This window comes from Schistocerca americana, chromosome 6, assembly GCF_021461395.2.
Source record: "Schistocerca americana isolate TAMUIC-IGC-003095 chromosome 6, iqSchAmer2.1, whole genome shotgun sequence".
Classification (NCBI taxonomy): Eukaryota; Metazoa; Arthropoda; class Insecta; order Orthoptera; family Acrididae; genus Schistocerca; species Schistocerca americana.
In genome coordinates, this window is record NC_060124.1 from 396,832,880 (window position 1) to 396,852,338 (window position 19,459).

A 19,459-nucleotide genomic window follows, 5' to 3' on the forward strand; every position below is an offset into this window, starting at 1 on the left:
TAATTCAGGCAAGCGCTGAGGTCTGAAAGCCACAGGATGACCCAGTGTTGTCGTCACATAAAATTGAGTGTAATGGCTTCTGTTGCTCTTCATCAACATTGGATCCACCAGTGCAGGAAACTCACACAGCAGCTGTTGGCAGGGGTCATTGCCTGATCCACATGCGGCTTTCAAGAAGAAGTGTGGGACGAAGTTCAGCCACCACCTGACTCATAGCAATGCAGCATAGGTGCCGTAAGTATTCACGTATGCAGTCCAAGTCTTTTTAGTAAAGAAATTTTCCTTCACAATTTAGCGTTTTCGTATTGTAATTCATGAGCGGTCGACCTTTCTGAAGAACATGGTCCTTCTATCTGAGAAATCTGCGCTAATGGTACTTCGCAGGTTTCTCTCTGCTCGACTGTTTCATGCAAATAAGTGTCTGTCGTCTTCTCGCATAGTGCACACATGTGTACTCCCTACTGAGACTGTAGCGATCTCCACTGCTATACAACCTACATGGAAGATGCAGTTACCCTGGAAATCTTCGCGTAACTTAAAGCAGGACAGAGTTTTGGGCAGTACGAAGTCTGATGTGGAAGTCGGTTTGGGAGAGAGGTATTTGCATTAAGCACTGTTGCACTAAATCTAGTACAATTGAAAAATGCCAGAGAAAATTAGCTTCTAAGATTGGCCCATTCACTTTGGCAATGACAAGTGCCCATGTACGGCGGAAGTCATCGTCCGATTCCAGAGTTAGTGTTTTCTTCCCGTATGCTCTGGTTGTAGAAATGTTGGCAGCCATAGGAAAAATATCACCTTCATTTTTGCAACATTCATTCGGCATTTTTGGATATAAGCTGATTTATGAATTAGTGTCTACTAGGAAAGTGCCTCAGACTTCTGTTGTTTATAAATAATCGAGTAGAGTCAGTGACAGCTGATACCACAGGATTCTTCCTACAATTTAGGTCCTGTGAAAAATCCTAATGAGTACATGTGCCTACTGGCAACTGTCGCTCCCGTTTGGAAATGTGCCTCGCTGTGTCAGCAAAACTACTGTGGTACCAACACCATTTTCCGAATTGCTGGTCGTTCTTGCCTTGAACCCAGTCATCGTTGGGATGCCTTTTAAGCCTAGTATTTAGTCCGGTTAGTTGCTTCATCTACTGTCCCATAGATGGCTCTGCCTGTGGACCTTTTGTCTGTGATGCTGCAGTGGACATAGCTGCAGTCACAATGATGGTCCAGGGCCTCCCACCATGACCTCATTCACAGCACCACAGACTGTATTATCCAATCATGCAATCGTAACTGTATCTGCTTTGTGTGCCAGTTTGTCCAAGGAGAGCTCCGTAAAAGCATACAGAATGGCCCTCACGTTTTGTGGCAGTCTTCAAAGCCAGAAATTTTTTAAAGACTGTTCTGATAGCAGTTTGTTACCCAATATTACACGTAGTAAGCGAATCACATGAAATGGGAAGTCACTAGAACATGTTTCACTGTCAACACTTTTTTGTAACCTTGATTCTTGTGGTAGCACAAAATGCACAGCTTCTTTAAACACAGCATAATATTGTCAGTAAAACTTGGTCCAATTGTTTGATCATATTAACTCCAACTGTGACATAATTAATGTAAATTGTAAACTGTTTTGTGTCAGATACGAGTTCATGTAATCGAAAAAATAGCCCCCACCTGTGTTAACCATAGTTGCGCCTTGGCAGGCCAGAAAGGCGGAATTTTTGTGTTGTAGGTCTCGTTGCAATAGCTTGAGCCTGAGCTGATACATGGAGCAGTTGTCTGTGGTGTAGTGTTTCTGGTGGACAGTGGATCCTGACCCTCTCTCTTCACAGCAGTGATTATATTGGGACTTATTTTGTTGTACACCTGATTGAGTAGAACACTCCATATGGTTCAGCACAAGGTCATCACTTTCGGGGAATTATACTTCCAATTGCTATAAATGTGATTATGATAGTAATCAACACTTTACTGCGTTTACTCACTGTACTAGAATAATGATTCAGTGTGCACAATAGAATATCAAAACAATCATCATCACCAAACAACATATGCCACATTGATCAATAAAAAGATAAATCTCATTTTTATATCACAGCTAACTGATGAATCAATGCTTACACTCACTCCATATCCATCATCCATTTAAGTCTGCCACATACCGCAGACAAGACCTCTGCAAAAAAGCAGAGGCACATTTCCAAGAAGAACACAGGAAAACAAGAGGAAGTGTACATTTTTACACTGAAACAAAAACTTTTGTCAGTACTGAAGGGAAAAAATATGTTAGGACTGTGAATGACAAATACTAACATTCGCACAAAAGTGGACTATTAAGCACCAAATAGAATGTAGGCTCATTACCCCATAATTCTGTTGCATCCTGAACTGAAAAACTCTAAAAACAGGATCAAGATAATAATTGGTAGAGGAACCAAATGAATAACATTACATTATGATAAAGTTTTTCCAGAGAATGGCCAATATTTGTGTGAAATAGACTCTTCTGTGACAAACACACACCAAGTTTATAAGCAGTAAGCTACACAACTGAAAAACCAGGACTTCAGGTATCCACAGATAAAAAAGAAAAGGAAACAGTATAGAAAAAAAATTAAAACTAATTTTGGGTTCCATATATATCATCAAAATGTTCATTATGCTTAAAAACAGCAGAGGAGATAGAAGTTTTCTTGGTGCTGAGGTACCAAATATCTTCACAATGAATGAGTTTGGATTGACTGAAAATGAGATAAAAATGTACAATTTACAGGGTTATAATAGTGTGTTATATTTTTGCAGAACTTAACATTTAGTTAAGGGGTGGCATGGTACATGGATAGTAATATAAGTAAATGTGTTCCATAGCCAGTTATAAACTGTAGAGAAATGTATTTTGAAGTAGCAGCAATTCAAACAAATTTCCAGAAGAACAAATGTCTAATGTTAGCTACATATCACCCTCCAAACACTAGGAGAAAAAATTTCCTAATAGTGCTTGAAATACTACACTGCTGGCCACCATAAATGCAACACCAAGAAAGACAAGAGGTAGCACAACAAACTTTATTTTGTAGATAACATGTTGACCAAGTATCAAATGATTACGTTTACAGACGTCTGTGACATGTGGTTCCTGCCAGAATCAGTAGCCAGAGTAGCCGCCATTGTTGGAGATCACCGCTGCCACACGTCTCGGCATTGAGTCAAAGAGACGTTGGATGTGTTCCTGGGGTACAGCAGCCCAAGCAGCTTCCACACGTTGACAAAGATCATCTGGTGTGGCAGCTGGGGATGTAATCTGGGTCACTTGTTGAGCAACCATGGACCACATGTTTTCTATCGGCGAAAGATCCGGAGAGCGAGCCGGCCAGGGAAGCACTTCAATCTGGTTATTGACGAAGAACCTTTGGACAATACGTGCCACGTGTGGTCGCGCATTATCCTGTTGAAATATGGCTGTGGCCGAGCCCTAAAGGTAAGGAAGGACAACTGGCTCCAGCACCTCGGATATGTAGCGCCGGGTATTTAAAGTACCGGCAATGCGTACTAGAGGCGTGCGAGAGTAATATCCAATACCGCCCCATACCATAATACCCGGTGCAAGACCAGTGTGGCAGTGCATAATGCAGCTGTCCAGCATCCTCTCTCCACGGTGTCTCCACACTCGAATCCGACCATCATGGTGCTGCAGACAGAAGCGTGCCTCGTCAGTAAAGACAACGTCATTCCATTCTGCCGTCCACATCCGTCTGTCATCACACCATTGGCGACGGAGACGTCTGTGGTTCTGCGTCAATGGTAGATGAAGCAATGGACGTCTTACGGACAGACCACTCTGCTGTAAACGGCGTCGAATGGTATGCGCAGACACTGGATGATGCGTTACAGACGCAATGTGCTGTGCTATGGTTCGGGATGTCACTGAGCGATCCGTCACTGCCATGCGCACAATTTGCCTATCAGCACGTGCAGTGGTGCACCGAGGTGAATGCGATCGACCACGTCGGTCCGTCGTACCCTCCTGCATCCAACGGTCACATATCCGCATTACAGTTGTTTGGTTTCGTCCAACACGACTATCGGTTTCTCTGTATGATAATCCACAATCTCGGTAAGCCACTATCCTTCCTCTGTCGAACTCGGATACTTGATCAAACGATGTTCGCTGTTGTCTACGAGGCATAACTGATCGTCTTGTGAAACAACCACAAGGTAAACACACGTGGCGAACGTACACTCGTCGAAATCGCCAAGCCTTAAATGGAGCTATGAGGTGGCGCCACAGTCGCGCATGATGTGCGTCTGCGCTGAAATTCTTATCAGTTGCATATCTCATCGCTGCAAACCCATGGTGTAAATTTCACTTAATTCGGATGCTTCCTTCAGGGTGTTGCATTTACGGTGGCTGGCAGTGTACTTGACAAAGCTATTAAAGAATTCACATACTTCATAGTAGGTGGTGACATCAATGTAAATACATTGAAACAGAACAGCTATGCAGAATGTTTTCATGATGCCATAAATACATACAATATGAAACTGATTGCAAACAGCCTTTAAATAAACTGAAAGTGTGCATTACTAACTTAGTCACTTCAGATCACCATAGTCAATTAACTGAGCTACAGAAAAAGAAAATTGAAATTGGAAATGTAATTGTACAGCATAAGCTGACAAACTCTGGAAATCTCAACATACTGGAAATGTTACTCATATCAGAAGTGTGGGAAAAAGTCGAAAAAATTCCGTTTCAATCATAAATCACCACATAAATGTAACTTTCCAAATGTCAGTGACAGATAAATGTTAAACATACTAAAAAATGGATCACCAGAGATATCATGAATGCTAGGGAAGACTTAAAGATTCGTATGAAATATATAGGAAATGTACACACATAAGAAGAAAGACTACAGGAAGATGATAAGGCAACCAAAATCGAGAGATTATAAACATCAAATAGAAATTTAATCAAAGATTTCTAAGACAGTCTGTTCACACATTAATACAGACAGCAATGAATCAAGTAAGACAGAAAGTGGGAACATAGTACTTACAGTGTAAGGGAAAGAACTGACAGACTCATGTGAAATATATTCCACTTTAAATCAGTATTATGTAAATATAGTTCAGAAGCTAATAAAACAAAATGAAGCATTGGCTAAAAACAGTATAGCTTCACCAATAATAACAGAATGTCTATTCCTATTTCCAACAGATAAAACAGAAGTTACAAATATAATCAAATCACTGAAAAACAAAGACACAGAAAGCATAAATGGAACATCTGCAAAAATAATCAAACACAGTAGCTAGTTAAGCCTCTGACATTCATATTAAACTTAGTAATGGGGAGTAGACTGTTCCCCACATGTCTGAAAAAGATGGCAACAACATGTATCCTGGAAACTACAGAGCTATAACAATTACACCCACCTTATCAAAAATTGTAGAAATAGCTATTAAAAAAAGTTATGAAGTTCATAGAAAAACAAAATACCCTGAATGAAGCACATCATGGATTTAGGAAACAGAAGACTACAGAATCAGCTGTGTCAAGTATCAGGACACATAGAAACAGTTTTAGAAGAACAAAAGAAAGTCCATAACATATTCTTGATCTTTACTGTGTATCCCATACTTCTCTGTTAGATAAATTTCACAGATATAATATTACAGAAAATGCAGCCACTCTAATAAAATCATTTATAGAAAACAGAAAATAAAATGTAGAATTCACATATAATATGTGAGTACACAAGCTCTATGGACTTCCATCCCAAGAATATCGCTGCAAAAGTAGTATCTCTGGACCTTGGGCAGTGTGTTCTGAGACACCAAGTGTTTAAGTTGTATCTGTCGGTATAATGTGTATAAATAAATATTGCGTATGTGAATTGGTAATGTTGAGTAATTTTACATCATGAACATCGTGTTCATTACCGAAACACAACAAATATAAACAATAACATAGAAACCTTTTACTCTGTGTTTCAAGTAGTTAGGTATGGGGCAGCACAAGGCTTAATACTTGGTCCAATAATGTTTAAATTGTATGTCACTGTCAAGTCAGCATCAATAAAAGAAAATGTAATCATATATGCAGATGATACATCCCTCATTGTAAGCAGTAGCTCAATAAATCATTTAAAAACAAGAATTATCAGGGACATATTTAAGCGACAACAATGTATTTGTAAATGAAATAAAACAACCTACATAGACATACTTAGACAGGGAACAACAAATGAGGGTAAAGTATATATAAGACTTAGGACCATGTAGGTAACAGAAGTTGACAGTTGCAACTTTCTAGGATTAATAATAGGCAGATTTATGACTTGAGAAAATCATATAGAAAAGATCAGCTCAAAAACAAGTATATGTATTTTTAATGAAGAAAATGTGCCACAGAGTTCAAGCAGATGCACTGTTAAAGAAGTGCTGTAGACTAATTCATCCACATTTATCGTACTGTGTAATAATACGAGGAAGGACATCAATGTGCATAAGAACAGACAGCTGAAACTGCAAAACAAAGCAAATAGATGTAGTGGAGGCTATAGCGAAGAGAGTTCTGCAAAATCAAAACAAAAGAACATAAAATTATGACTAACCCTATATGTGTACATTTCAAACTAAGATGAATCTCAAATTGTACAATAATGCTGAACAGAGAATTACACAATTACAGTACAGGAGTAAAAGATAACTATTACATCAATATTAGCTAACTACAACTGGCCAACAAAGACACCACTGAAACAAGGTGTCCATTATACAAAATTATCGTCAAGGAGTTTAAACAATATAAATTTATGAAATATGAATATATTTTCAGGACAAAACTAAAGGAATACCTATGAACAGCATGTTTGTAAAGTGTTAAGGAATATTTTGAGTCCTGTTCACAAGAATTAGTAAGAATTGTGTATACAAAAGGAATACATTGTGTCAATGAAAAATAAACCTAATTTTTTATGTTTCATTCATTTAAACAAAACCTGAACTCGGTTTCCTGTGTGTAATAAATTTGGTTAATATTAAAAATCTTTCTTATGCCTATGTTTTCATTAGTTATTAATATATATGTGTCTATTACAAATTAATGATAAATGTGCTAAAATTGTAATCTCCTCTATAGTTGTGATTATAAATGTATACTGACATATCCAATATCACTGTTTCCAGTAGTGCTCTAAAGAGAGATCAAAGGATGCATAAATAAATAAATATTGAAGATGCAGTCAAAGACATGTTCTATGAAGACCTGCAGAAATGCCTGGAGAATGTTCGTGGATCAGATAAACTCGTGTTACTGGGAGACTTTAATGCCAGGGTTGGGAATAAACGGAACAACTGGACCGACTGCACCGGCCCATACGGCATTGGAAATATGAATGAGAACAGTCAGCGACTGCTGGAACTTTGCACCTCTCTTTCTCTCTGCATCACTTGCACTTACTTCCAGAACAGAGATGTGCACAAAGTAACATGGAAACACCCACGTTCAGGCCATTGGCATCAGCTCGACTTCATCATAACCAGAAGAAGCGACCTATGTCATGTCCTTAATTCCCGCACATATCACAGTGCTGACTGTGATACTGATCACTATTTAGTTATGACCAAATCACAGTTCACAGCAAAGAAGAGTCACTCAGCTGAGAGCGTTTCTCGAAGAGTGAAGATCAACACCAAAGCCATTCAAGATGATGCGCTATACAAAAAGTTCAGTGAAGAAATTGAGAGGAAACTGAATCCTGAGCAATTTATAACTGCACAGAGCGCCGAAAATATGTGGCATCTAGCTAAAGAAAATATTATGCAGACAGTTATCGGGACATTTGGGAAGCAGGGTATGACTCAAAGTGACTAGTTTACTGAATGTGAAAGTGAGTTGCGGCCATATATAGACAAGAAACGTAATGCTCATATACAGGTTGTGAATAATCCTAAAGACCAACGAGCAATAGCTGAATACAAGGCCTGCAAAGCAGATCTGCAACGAGTTTCTCGCCATTGCGCAAATAGATATTGGACCAACCTTCGTAAAACTATTCAGATCTGCCGGGACAAAGGACATTATAGTAGCATGTATCAAGGCATCAAAAAGGCCATTGGACCAACAAGCAGGAATTTCGCTGCAATAAATGATCTAAATTGAGACCCAATCAACAATAAAAACCAGCAGCTATATAGATGGGTGCAGCACTATGCTAAACTATACTCAGAAGAGGTCAACATTCCTTCAGAAGCTTTGGGCACTTTACCAACTTACCCAGTTATGTCTGAGCTTGATGATCCTCCCACTGTTGACGAATTAAAACTCGCACTTAAAAGACTAAAGCTAGGCAAGAGTACAGGGCGTGATAACTTACCAGCAGAAATCATCAAACTTGACTGCATTTTGCCGATATTGTATCAAATCCTACTGCAGTGCTGGGAAGAAGGCACAGTACCTCAAGACATGCTAGATGCAAATATAGTAACAATCTATAAAGGAAAAGGCGACAGAGGTAATTGTAACAACTATAGAGGAATATCTCTCTTGAGCATTGCTGGAAAGGGGTATGCAAGGATAATCCTGAAGAGACTGGAAAACTTGGCTGCTCGGATCTACCCTGAGTCACAGTGTGGATTTCGAACTGGCAGATCCACAAGTGACATGATATTCACCTTGCGCTAACTACAAGAGAAGTGCCGCTAACACAAAGTGCCATTATATGTGGCTTTTGTTGACCTCAACAAAGCCTTTGACACCGTCAGTAGGGAGGGACTCTGCAGCGTATTGGAAAAAATTGGATGTCCCCCAACTTTGCTGTCTTTAATAAGATCTTTTCACGACAATATGCGTGGCTCTGTAATCTTCGATGGCAGTACATCTAAACCATTCAGTATGAACTGTGGCGTGAGAAAAGGCTGTGTGTTGGCACCTACACTTTTTGGAATTTTCCTCTCAGGTCTGCTCCAAGTGGCTTTCGAGAATTGCAATGTTGGAGTACATCTGCATACTAGGAAAGATGGAGGGCTTTTCAATGTCAGTCTTCTGAAGAGTAAGACAAAGCTCTACGAGACAGTCGCTCGTGAACTCCTGTATGCTGATGATGATGCAGTTGTTGCGAACTCTGCAGAAGAGCTGCAAGAGCTAGTATCAAGATTTAGTCACGCATGCCACCTATTCTCGATGAGTTTAAACAGCAGTAAGACCATAATTATGGTTCAGGGTGCTAACACAAAGCCGAATATCACACTAGATGGCACTACTCTGCAAGTCGTAGATAACTTCTGTTGTATTGGATCTACTATAGAATCAAACATGTCTGTTGACAAGGAAATTGATGCTCGCATTGGAAGAGCTGCGACAACTTTTGGCAAACTCTATACACGTGTTTGGAAAAACAACAAACTCTCTTTGACCACCAAAATTCTTGTATATCAAACTTGCGTCCTCAGCATCCTTTTGTATGCATCGGAAACATGGACTGCCTATGCCAAACAAGAACGTCGCCTTAATGCTTTCCACATGAGGTGCCTGAGGTCCATCCTCGGCGTAACGTGGAAGGACCGAGTGAACAACAAAGCAGTGCTATCTAAAACTAACTGCAACAGTATTTCAGCTATCTTGAAGCAGAGACGACTCCGCTGGCTGGGACACGTCCACCGTATGGATCCTGACAGATTACCATGTGAGGTGATGCTTGGAGAGATCTCTATAGCCAAAGGACCTGTAGGACGTCCTGTATTGAGGTTCAAGGACTCCTGTAAACGAGATATCGAGAGCTTTGGAATCGACACAAACAGATGGGAGTCACGGGCTAGCATGAGACCAGAGTAGCGTGATGATATGTCATGTGGAATGTTGAAGCGTGATTAAGGCTTGTTAGACAGATTAAGGCAGAAAAAGCTTCGCAATGCTACCATTGCTCCTGCCTCAGCAGACAGATACACTTGTGACAATTGCGGCAAGAAATGCTGTGCTGCCATTGACTTGACAAGTCATATGAAAAAATGCAACCCATAAACACACAGACACTGCAACAATCATCTACCAAGATGTCGTGGCCAATATATATATATATATATATATATATATATATATATATATATATATATATATAGTTTCTGGATGCTCCATATTCGGAACATGTGAACACTGTACCAAAGTAGTACATATTTTAAGTGTATTTATCATAATTTTCTGGTTCGAAGTATGATATTAACTAGAGTATCATATTATTATTCAGTTCCTGAAGCACCTCACAATCTATGTTCTTCAAGTCAGTAGTTAATGTCACCATTCCCTCCTTTTAAATGAGCTTTGAGTTACACTAAAGCGCTCCTCAATCTCATTTATGATTGTTTGCGTATCAGTACCCATTCGTCTTCCTCACATGTTGATAAATGTTGTTTAAAAAATATAATAGGAAATGACATTGATCTTCTCAAATAGAAAATAAACAAATGATTCTAGACAAGTTACTGTGAAGTACATAATCGTAAAAGCCAGATTTCACACGCATATTTTTAATCATTCTTCTGGAGTCTATCATCTTTTAAAATTTTTAAATGAGCATGATAAGTAACGATGTGATGAACTTTGGCATAGATGATACATTTGAACGTACGTTTCAAATTAGCATCTAATTGAAATTTGTTGCATGAAGTACCATCGCTGTGGTTAACATTATTTAGTTGTTCGAGTAGGAAGAAAGATGGTACGACGAAGAGACTTTCATTCTAGACTACAGAAATAGTTAGTAACTAAACCCTCGGACAACCCATTAATTGGCACTAGCATTGCTTTTAAAAAGTCGTAACTAAAACATCTTTCATTAGAAGGTATTTTTGTTATTATTATTCTGTTCTTGCGTATCTTATCATATCAACGAATGCTTTGTTCGAATTAACACTGTTTTGCCGAAAAACGGAGTATGATAATCGCTCAAATATATTTTCCCCCTTTTCGTATGAGATACGCAGCCTAACAAATACTAAAGATGAATATGGTGACCGCAGTGAACTCTGTCGGTAATCACAGAAATTACAATAGACCTAGCAAATTCCAGAAATTTCTGCATCATTTAATACAAATGAATGCTCCAGAGTTGTGTATATTCGACGCCTTCTATCTCAAATACCTTAGCATCGCTGTTCCACTGGTCTATTAATAACCACGAGACTTTTACTGGAAGGGAAAATAGTTTGTCCCTGATCGGATTTGTCACCTGCAATGTAAACGTTGAAGCTAGTCTTCATCGTTGCAAATCAATGCTCTTGCATCACAGGTTATGGTTTATTTGCACACGGCATGTGGTGTTCTTTAAAATTATATATTATACGACAGTATTATTTGTTACGCCCTCTTATCAAATAACAGTAATATTTTAGCCAAATTGGATCATATCTGCTTTCGTGTGCTACCGTCATCTCGCGGTAGTTTATGGAACTGCAGCCGGTTGATGTGTGTGCAGATCGTGCTGTTGGTGGTTATATTTGTAGTAAAATAGTGATAAAAGTCTTCAAAAGCGCATAGTGGTGGTGTCTTTAAGTTGTCTGAGCACCTGCAAAAGGGCTGGTGCGTTTTATGGATCCCAGTATAGGTTGGTTTCAGCCAGAGCAAGACGGACCATCGAAAGTGCTGTGGACACGCATTTGGGAAGCCCAAAAGGGGCTTGATAGTATGAATATTATAGATACTAGTCCAGCAATAGGACAGAAAGGACAGGATTACATTCATTTAGATAGTTTAACGAACAATGAAGATTTTCATGATCGTGTGATAAATAATAATACGTACTACAAGCGCACACGCAGGAAAAGGAAAAATCGTGCAAGTACTTATGGCATGAACTTTAACCAGGCGTCGTTGGTTGGTGAGCACGGTGGTTGCCCATGGAGAAATTCGAATAAAACCTACGGCCGTGGTGTCATCGGGTATGTGGTTTTTTTATTCAGTTCGACTTTCGAACGTTTCGTATCGTAAATTATATGCCTCTTAAAGCTAATGAAAGAATACGATTTTCAGTCTTCATGAAGAGATCGAGGACTTTTACGAGTACATGAGTCCAACGCAAGCAGAACATGAGCTTCGCCTTAGTGTGGTTCGAAAGATTAAAAAAGTTATCCGTAGTTTGTGGCCAGATTCAACAGTTGAAATATTTGGAAGTTTCAGGACAGGCCTTTATCTCCCAACAAGGTTAGTGGGTAGCATATTTCATTTTTAGTTAAAAAAATATAAAATAGTTGTACATTTTTGAGTGTTAATTTAATAAAAATATGTGTCAGTTATTATAGAATTAATTGTCGCGTACATTGTTGTGATGCGGTGATTGAAATGTTTTGGGTGTAGAGCCGATTGTTTATTTTTATCCTGTAATAAAAACAATGTAAAAATCCAATACAAAACGCTGGAACAGTTCAGTCTATGTAGGTATAAGATTTTCTGCATGTTCGCAAGCTTTATGATTTACTTAACATTTACTGTCTTTTCTATCAATTCAGTAGGAAATGTTATGTGCTGAACCAAGTTTACAAGTGTTATAAGCGTAAAAGTACGAAAAACCAAGTCAGGGTGTACCTCAAAAATAGTAATCTAAGATGTCAAATGTCAGTGTTAGGACAATGGAATTATGTATTTTTTGAAGTAGATCTTTTCCAAGTTTGTGTTACACTCCAAAAGTATATTACAGACGTGGAAAAGATGTCAGCAGCATGTTTATTGCAATTTGTGCAGTTAGTTGATAATGAACAAACTTATTACTTCATTCAGTACAAAACATAGAAAATAGTATTCTACAGATTGCGTAATTATTTAAAAGAGTTTGGGAACCAGTTCGTGTTTTTGGCAGTCATAGGAATCATAGTTCAGCAAAATTCCATATTCACCAGGCATGGAACTACTCATGTCTCTATCCTAATTTTAAGCTAATAAGGCAATTGCCTTGTTGTGAATGTGACATTGTTCATGTGGAAAGTATCTTCCTTTCTGTATTGTACACACACGGTTAGAATTATTTGTTTTGTACTCGCTGTATACATTTTGACATCACAATATATTTTGCACATAATTGTTATAGTTTTACTGTCCGTGAAAGCTGAAGTTGACACTTGTGTATGGTTGTTCCTGTCAGTTATTGTGCGGTGCTAACTTAGTTTGCGCAGACAGTAATATTGATGTCTTGTAAACAAGTTGAAGACATGCTGCATCTCAAAATTGTTCGTATACAGTGAAGAGCCTGTAGGTAGAACGAAATAAACAGTGGGTCAGTTGCTAGCAAATATTCTTCACCCGTTACTGTATGTCACACGTCTCCACCCCACATTTCCTACCCCGTCTCCTGCCTCATAGCACCACTATGTGTTTCTCATTCAGCAGGACTGAATTAAAGTGGCTCATAGATTCGTCGGACTGTTACACACTTACCATGACAGCCTATGAGCATGATGCAGTTGCGTATTTGATCTAAAGATTTCTGGCACCTCCCACACCTTTGGAATATTTCCATAGTAAAATATTTTGATAAGTGTCGGGCTTCTCAATTGCATTGAGATTATGTAAAAATTATGGTACAAATTGCTACCATCAGCATTTTGTACCATGATGTATTTCACACTACAATCCCGTGATCAGGCATTCAATCGTGTAGCTATTAATTTTTGCGAAGGCATTTTCAGATAAGTCGGTGTCAAAAGGGAATGTCCATTACTTGCTGGAAATAAATGAAAGGTAATGCAAAATTTTGTCTTACATGTGCTGGAAGAAACATAGGAAGGAAAAAAAAAATCTGTTGGACTCTCCTGATGTTTATTCAGTCCGCTTGCTCATCTCTTTTTGCCATAAGCAAAGCAAGACTTCTACCACTTTTTTTGTATCCTAGGTACACTAGTCAATGGTGTTCACTGGGATGTATATGTTGGAGAATTTTTTCAGTATTGGTTTGGTTGGTCCTTCCAATGTGCATGTCAACTGACACACATTCACAAAGCTTGAGCAGAACATTGGCAGTAGCTTGATTGTGTTTAATCTTTTGAAGTGTGATTACAGTTTGTGATTGTAGCGTAGCCAAAGGTCTGGTTAAGTTTGGAAGAGTGACAGTTTAGTTGATGATTGGCGAAGTCAACAAAATAAACCTTGTTATGACTGGTCTTTTATGTATGTCAGATTTTGTTGAGTGGTTTATGTTGCAACACTGATGATTCAGTGCAGGTCTGTGGTATTGTTAGGTTGATTGTTTCCCAAATATATCAGTGGTCATTTACACTGCTGAAGCTTAGGCCAGAAGCCCCCCCTCAGGTTCTTAGTGTATTAATTCATTTGTTCTGGACACATAGTGCCAGACATCTTATCCGGACTTATTGTTCAGTATCACTGATGTGAAATATCATCTGTATTTGTTCTCTCACAGTGACTGGGAAAAACTATCTAACCATTATACTTAATTAGTTCAGTACATTGTTCTAAAAAGTGAAACATTCTTTTCGTGCTGTTACTAAAATAAGTTCACACCTTGATTTTTGAGGTAATCAAAAGTCTGTGAAATATGGAAGTGATCCTCTCTACAGTCAGTCAATTATAATGATCTTTTACTTTTTTCTTGTTTATGAACACCTTTGTGTCTCATGACGACAAATCCTCTCATTTTATAGAAAGACAAGACTCTTTTCACAAAAAACATGGAATGGTTCGCCATGATTTACTTTTGGAAAGTGCCATTCAAGATATTGCACATAGAAACATTTGAAAATGAAAATAGTGATCCCTGCTTTTGGCACTGTGTTTTTCTTCTATTGAGAGGAAGGAGAGGTTGATACGGGAAGGAAGCAGGTCATTAACTCTTAAACTAAGAATGACCCACCTGTTGAGGCTGAACAGAGCGAGGTGGCGCAGTGGTTAGCACACTGGACTCGCATTTGGGAGGACAGCGGCTCAATCGCGCGTCTGGCCATCCTGGTTTAGGTTTTTCGTGATTTCCCTAACTCGCTTCAGGCAATTGCCGGGGTGGTTCCTTTGAAAGGGCACAGCAGACTTCTTTCCCCGTCCTTCCGTAACCCGATGAGACCAATGACCTCGCTGTTTGACCTCTTTCCCCCAAAACAACCCAACCCTCTTGAGGCTGACCCCGGAAGAGAAGATCACCATAAGGACGAAGCAGTCATTTCTGTCTTAGTAATTTTTATCACTATAAGCCTACTCACTTGAATTTCCTGTATGATAATTTTCCCGTGGTTTTGGGACACAATCACGTAATACTTTATAAATGAAAATTCCGTTGCATAACTTAACAAAGAATTCTACGTATATTGAGAACCTACCCCCCCCTCCTCCTCCTCCTCTCTCTCTCTCTCTCTCTCTCTCTCTCTCTCTCTCTCTCTCTCTCTCTCTCTCTCTCTCTTTCTGATTTGAAAAATGCTTAGAGATCTTTGATGAGGAAGAGAGTATTTTTGAGTGTCCTATGAACACTTGAGGAAATTTGTCATGGTAATCTTTACAATGAAAGGATAGCACTGTTACGAAGATATATGTAAATTATGTAGTGTACCCCTCCCCCCTTGTATTTTTCGTACTTTATTAACAGTGTATATGCATAACAAGCATCAAAATACTCTTTGGATACATTCCCATTATTGTATATACATTTTCTGAATTTACCTTGCAGTTTTCGTTTTCACAGCGAAAAGTGCGTTACCTTCGTAGTACCATTAACCTTCATAGTACCACTGTGGTCAGTATGATCCCATAAGCACATTGGAAGATCATCTCACTATGCTTTTTGTTTTTTACCACCAAATTATGACTCCCTGAGTCAGTTGTACCTTGTGATGTTTTATATTTACAACACATTAAAATTTATTCATTAGTTTTAGCGCTGAGTACCCCTGGAGTCAGTATGTCCCCAATTTAAATTTTTTTTGTTCATTGGCCGTAATCTTTATGAAAACGGTATCATCACTGTTACATTGAACAACTGTAATGTATGTTTTTATGTTGGTTCATTAAGATACTGACTGTATATCCAGCATATTGCTTTGGGTCTATATGACCACTTTGCTACACAGAGAGAAGAAACCTGGTAGCAAATGTTATCATTAGGCTACACATCATATCAGTCTGTTACTATAGTCTTCATTTGGCATTCAGTCATCGGCTTCGCATACTCTCAACCATATTACAATCTTTCTACCTAACGTTGACGTCATGCTGCACTACAAATGTTAGTCGCAACAAAAACAACCAAAATTTGAGGGAAGCTGTGAGGGATTCAAATTTCACAGACCAGCCTAGTAATATTTTAGAAGTCAACAACAGAGAACTGCAGTAGTTCACCATAGTTGTCAATGTATTCTCTTTTTGAATTTGCTAACTTCTTCAGTACTTCTGAATTTTTAAAATGTGGTGACATCTGTTACAAAAAATTTAGTATTTATTTTAGTGATTAACAATCTGCTGATGTTTGCAGTTTTATGTGTGGAGGAATTCTGTTTGACTGAGTTGATGGTTTTGTAATCAAGTGCCTGAAAATCCTCATCTGTTGGTCAAGTCGCCACCAGCAGTGTCACATGCCTATTCTCCAGAAGATACTGGACACTTTCTACTGTGTATTGTGCAAACAGATTTGGAATTTTACACAGGGCACTGCCACAAAATCTAGTGCTCAGGAACTTTGTCACCAACTCCCCTCACATCACCAGAGAAATATTAGCATTTAACATTTCTTCTGCCATCAGAGTGAAATGAATATGTACATACAACGGTGGGAAAATAATATGCATCTAATTTGTAAAAGCTGAAGGGCTTACATTCTAGAGTAGATGAGTTCAAATTCTGAAATGTCCTTTGCTTCTAAATGAACCCACCAAACATTTTTTGTTCGAGAGTTTTCGTTCACTGTACATACTAAAAACCGCATATATTTTCCAAATTAAAATTACTTCATTATGTAAACATCACATCAGTGTGGAACACCCCCCTCCCCTCCCTTCCACACCCACCAATTGAAATAGAGCACATTATAGGCCAGCTTTGTAATCTTCACCCAATACTCCCACCTGTATCATAAACAGAAAGAAACTGTATGTATCTAGATGGTTGCTGTCTGGTTCAAAGTCAAATTTGCCTTTCCCGTTAGCTTGGCTGTCCATCTAGGCTCATTTGTTTTAATGTTCTTGGTTTAAACCTGTGACAAGTATTCCTACAGTGCCTTTTGATGCCCAGCTCTGCTTGAGGGCATACACAGCATTTTATTCTTTTTGTTGATGCTCACATAAGGTGAATCCCTATCCAGACCTAATATGGACATTACTCTTCTGCCCAGCTCCATGTTGGTCTGAAAATCATAAAAGCCTTTCTCTGCCAATTTATGATTTGGTGTCACTTCCATGTAAGGTTTCTTGTATGTCGGCCAGAATAAAGGTCAGCTGGACACTTTCTACTGTGTATTGTGCATCATCTCCCCTCCACCATCATCATCCTTGCCACTGCCACCACATCTGCAAGTGTTTTGTACCACACTTGTCAAAAATAAAAAACTTTTCCCTGTTTCTGATCCCTGACCTACTGATTGACAGAAGGGTAGATTATTGCCAGATAAGAAACTTGGTCTTCATTGGAGGGGGACTGGTCATTCCAGCATTTGCCTGAAGTAATTCAGGAAATCTACAGAAAGCTTAAATGGTTAGACGGTAATTTGAGACCTGCTCCTCCAAATTAAAAATCCAGTATTAACCCTGTAGTACCTGAATTGTTTTTGTTAATTTTTCTTACATTTATTACTTCTTCCTTGTTAGTTGTATTGAAAAACAAGTATTTAAAGTGAAATGTTTTTACCTTTCTTGTTTTAATATACCGTAATTTACCATATACGTAATGCTAAGAACTATTGAGTGTTGCATACATTTATATGGATAGTTTACACATCTTTCTACTGAAAGAAAGAAATCTATCACACGTGCAGATTACAAATGTAATGAGTTACTTGATATGGTATTCCATGTTCATATATTTTCACAATTGGTTGGTTTATTCCATTACACTGGAGCTCATTTTCTACTGTACAGGAGTGCAGGGCTGATCAAAGTCCTTTCGGTGGTGTTGCAAATCTCCTCAAAACTTCTCATCGAAAACTTGTATCAGCAATAGTATTTTCATTTTTGCAGGAGAGTATCCAGGCATTGCATACAGTGACATCCAGAAACCAACTGAGAAGAGCCCAGAACCGTTACCTGTTGGAGATATTTGTTTTTTACTGACTCACATTTTGATCCCCTCAATCAGTTTCCCCTATGCACACGTATTCTGTAAGGGTGGAGGTTTGAGGAAGTTGTATGTTTACTTGATGGCTAAGGATATCTTTTAACGTTAGTTACTGGGTTTACACCACGTGGGTTTGCAGCTGCAGAAGCAATGGAGTTATTGTGGCATTTACACAGAAAAAGACCTACCTACCTACCTACCTCTCTCTCTCTCTCTCTCTCTCTCTCTCTCTCTCTCTCTCTCTCTCTCTCTCTCCAGCATGAATAGTACCATCTTTCTCCATTCCCTCTTCTTTGGAAAGGAGCTAATTTTAGGGAGAACATTTCATAGTCCCAATGCCTCAAAAATCATGTTTTCTTAGAAAAATTACGACAGCAACAGGCGCAATAGAATAATGCATAAAAATTATTAGAATAGTGTCATTAGTACTTATTGTTGCTTTTAAGTAATGCTGAAAAATTAGTATCTGTTCCTGCGAAAAAAATAATATTGCAGAAATACCCATGGTCTGGGGTTAGTGTCTTTGATTAGTAATCAAAAACATCCTAGGTTCTGGGTTTGAACCCCACCACTGCTTAAATTTTGAATAAAAATAAGCAATAGTGGCCAAAGACTCCTGAAATAAGTAGTTACCTCACTCTGCCAGTGGCCTTGTCAAAGAGGGCAGAGAAGCGGACAGAGGTTCAGGCCACTGTCTTAGCCTTGGGGTGGGAAACTGCCCCTAAAAAGTACAAGGCTCAGCAGTGATCAAGGGCATGAGGATGGAGAAGGCAATGGAAATCACTGCTTTAAAGACCCATACATGTGGCTTGTAATTAAAAAAGTGTTATAGTGATCTCTCCAATGGCAGTAGATTCTGGATTGGTCCACCTTTTGGATCTCTGTGAGGTTCTGCCAAGAGGGAGGTGACCATGAGAAAGATTGTATAACCAACAAAAGTATAACCCCTCCCGAAGAGTTGTGGGTGTAGAATGCCTAAATTTCAAAAGTGGTAGGGAAGCTAGAAAATTTGATGAGGGAAACACTAAAGCTCAGTCTAGACACAGTGAGGTTCATTGAAGTGAAATGGAAAGAGGGCAACAATATCTGGTCAGATGAGTATAGGATAATATCAACAGCAGCAGAAAAAGTAGGGCAGAGACTAAGCTGCTGTGAACAGTTCAGTAAGAGGGTTGTTTGCATCACACTCTACAACGAACA

The 19,459-nt window shown here is 38.8% G+C and overlaps 1 protein-coding gene across 2 annotated transcripts in view; it reads left to right on the plus strand.

Moving 5' to 3' along the window:
- Positions 1–11,108: 11,108 nt before the first annotated feature.
- Positions 11,109–19,459, plus strand: part of LOC124619261 (terminal nucleotidyltransferase 4B-like) — a 42,679-nt gene continuing 34,328 nt past the window's right edge. Inside the window, exons 1-2 of one of the 2 annotated variants that reach the window (XM_047145526.1) lie at positions 11,109–11,943; positions 12,035–12,205. In XM_047145526.1, the coding sequence (XP_047001482.1) occupies positions 11,594–11,943; positions 12,035–12,205 (521 nt within the window). In that variant the 5' untranslated portion in view covers positions 11,109–11,593. The remainder of the gene's footprint in view (positions 11,944–12,034; positions 12,206–19,459) is intronic. The other variant, XM_047145527.1, reaches the window with a different exon arrangement.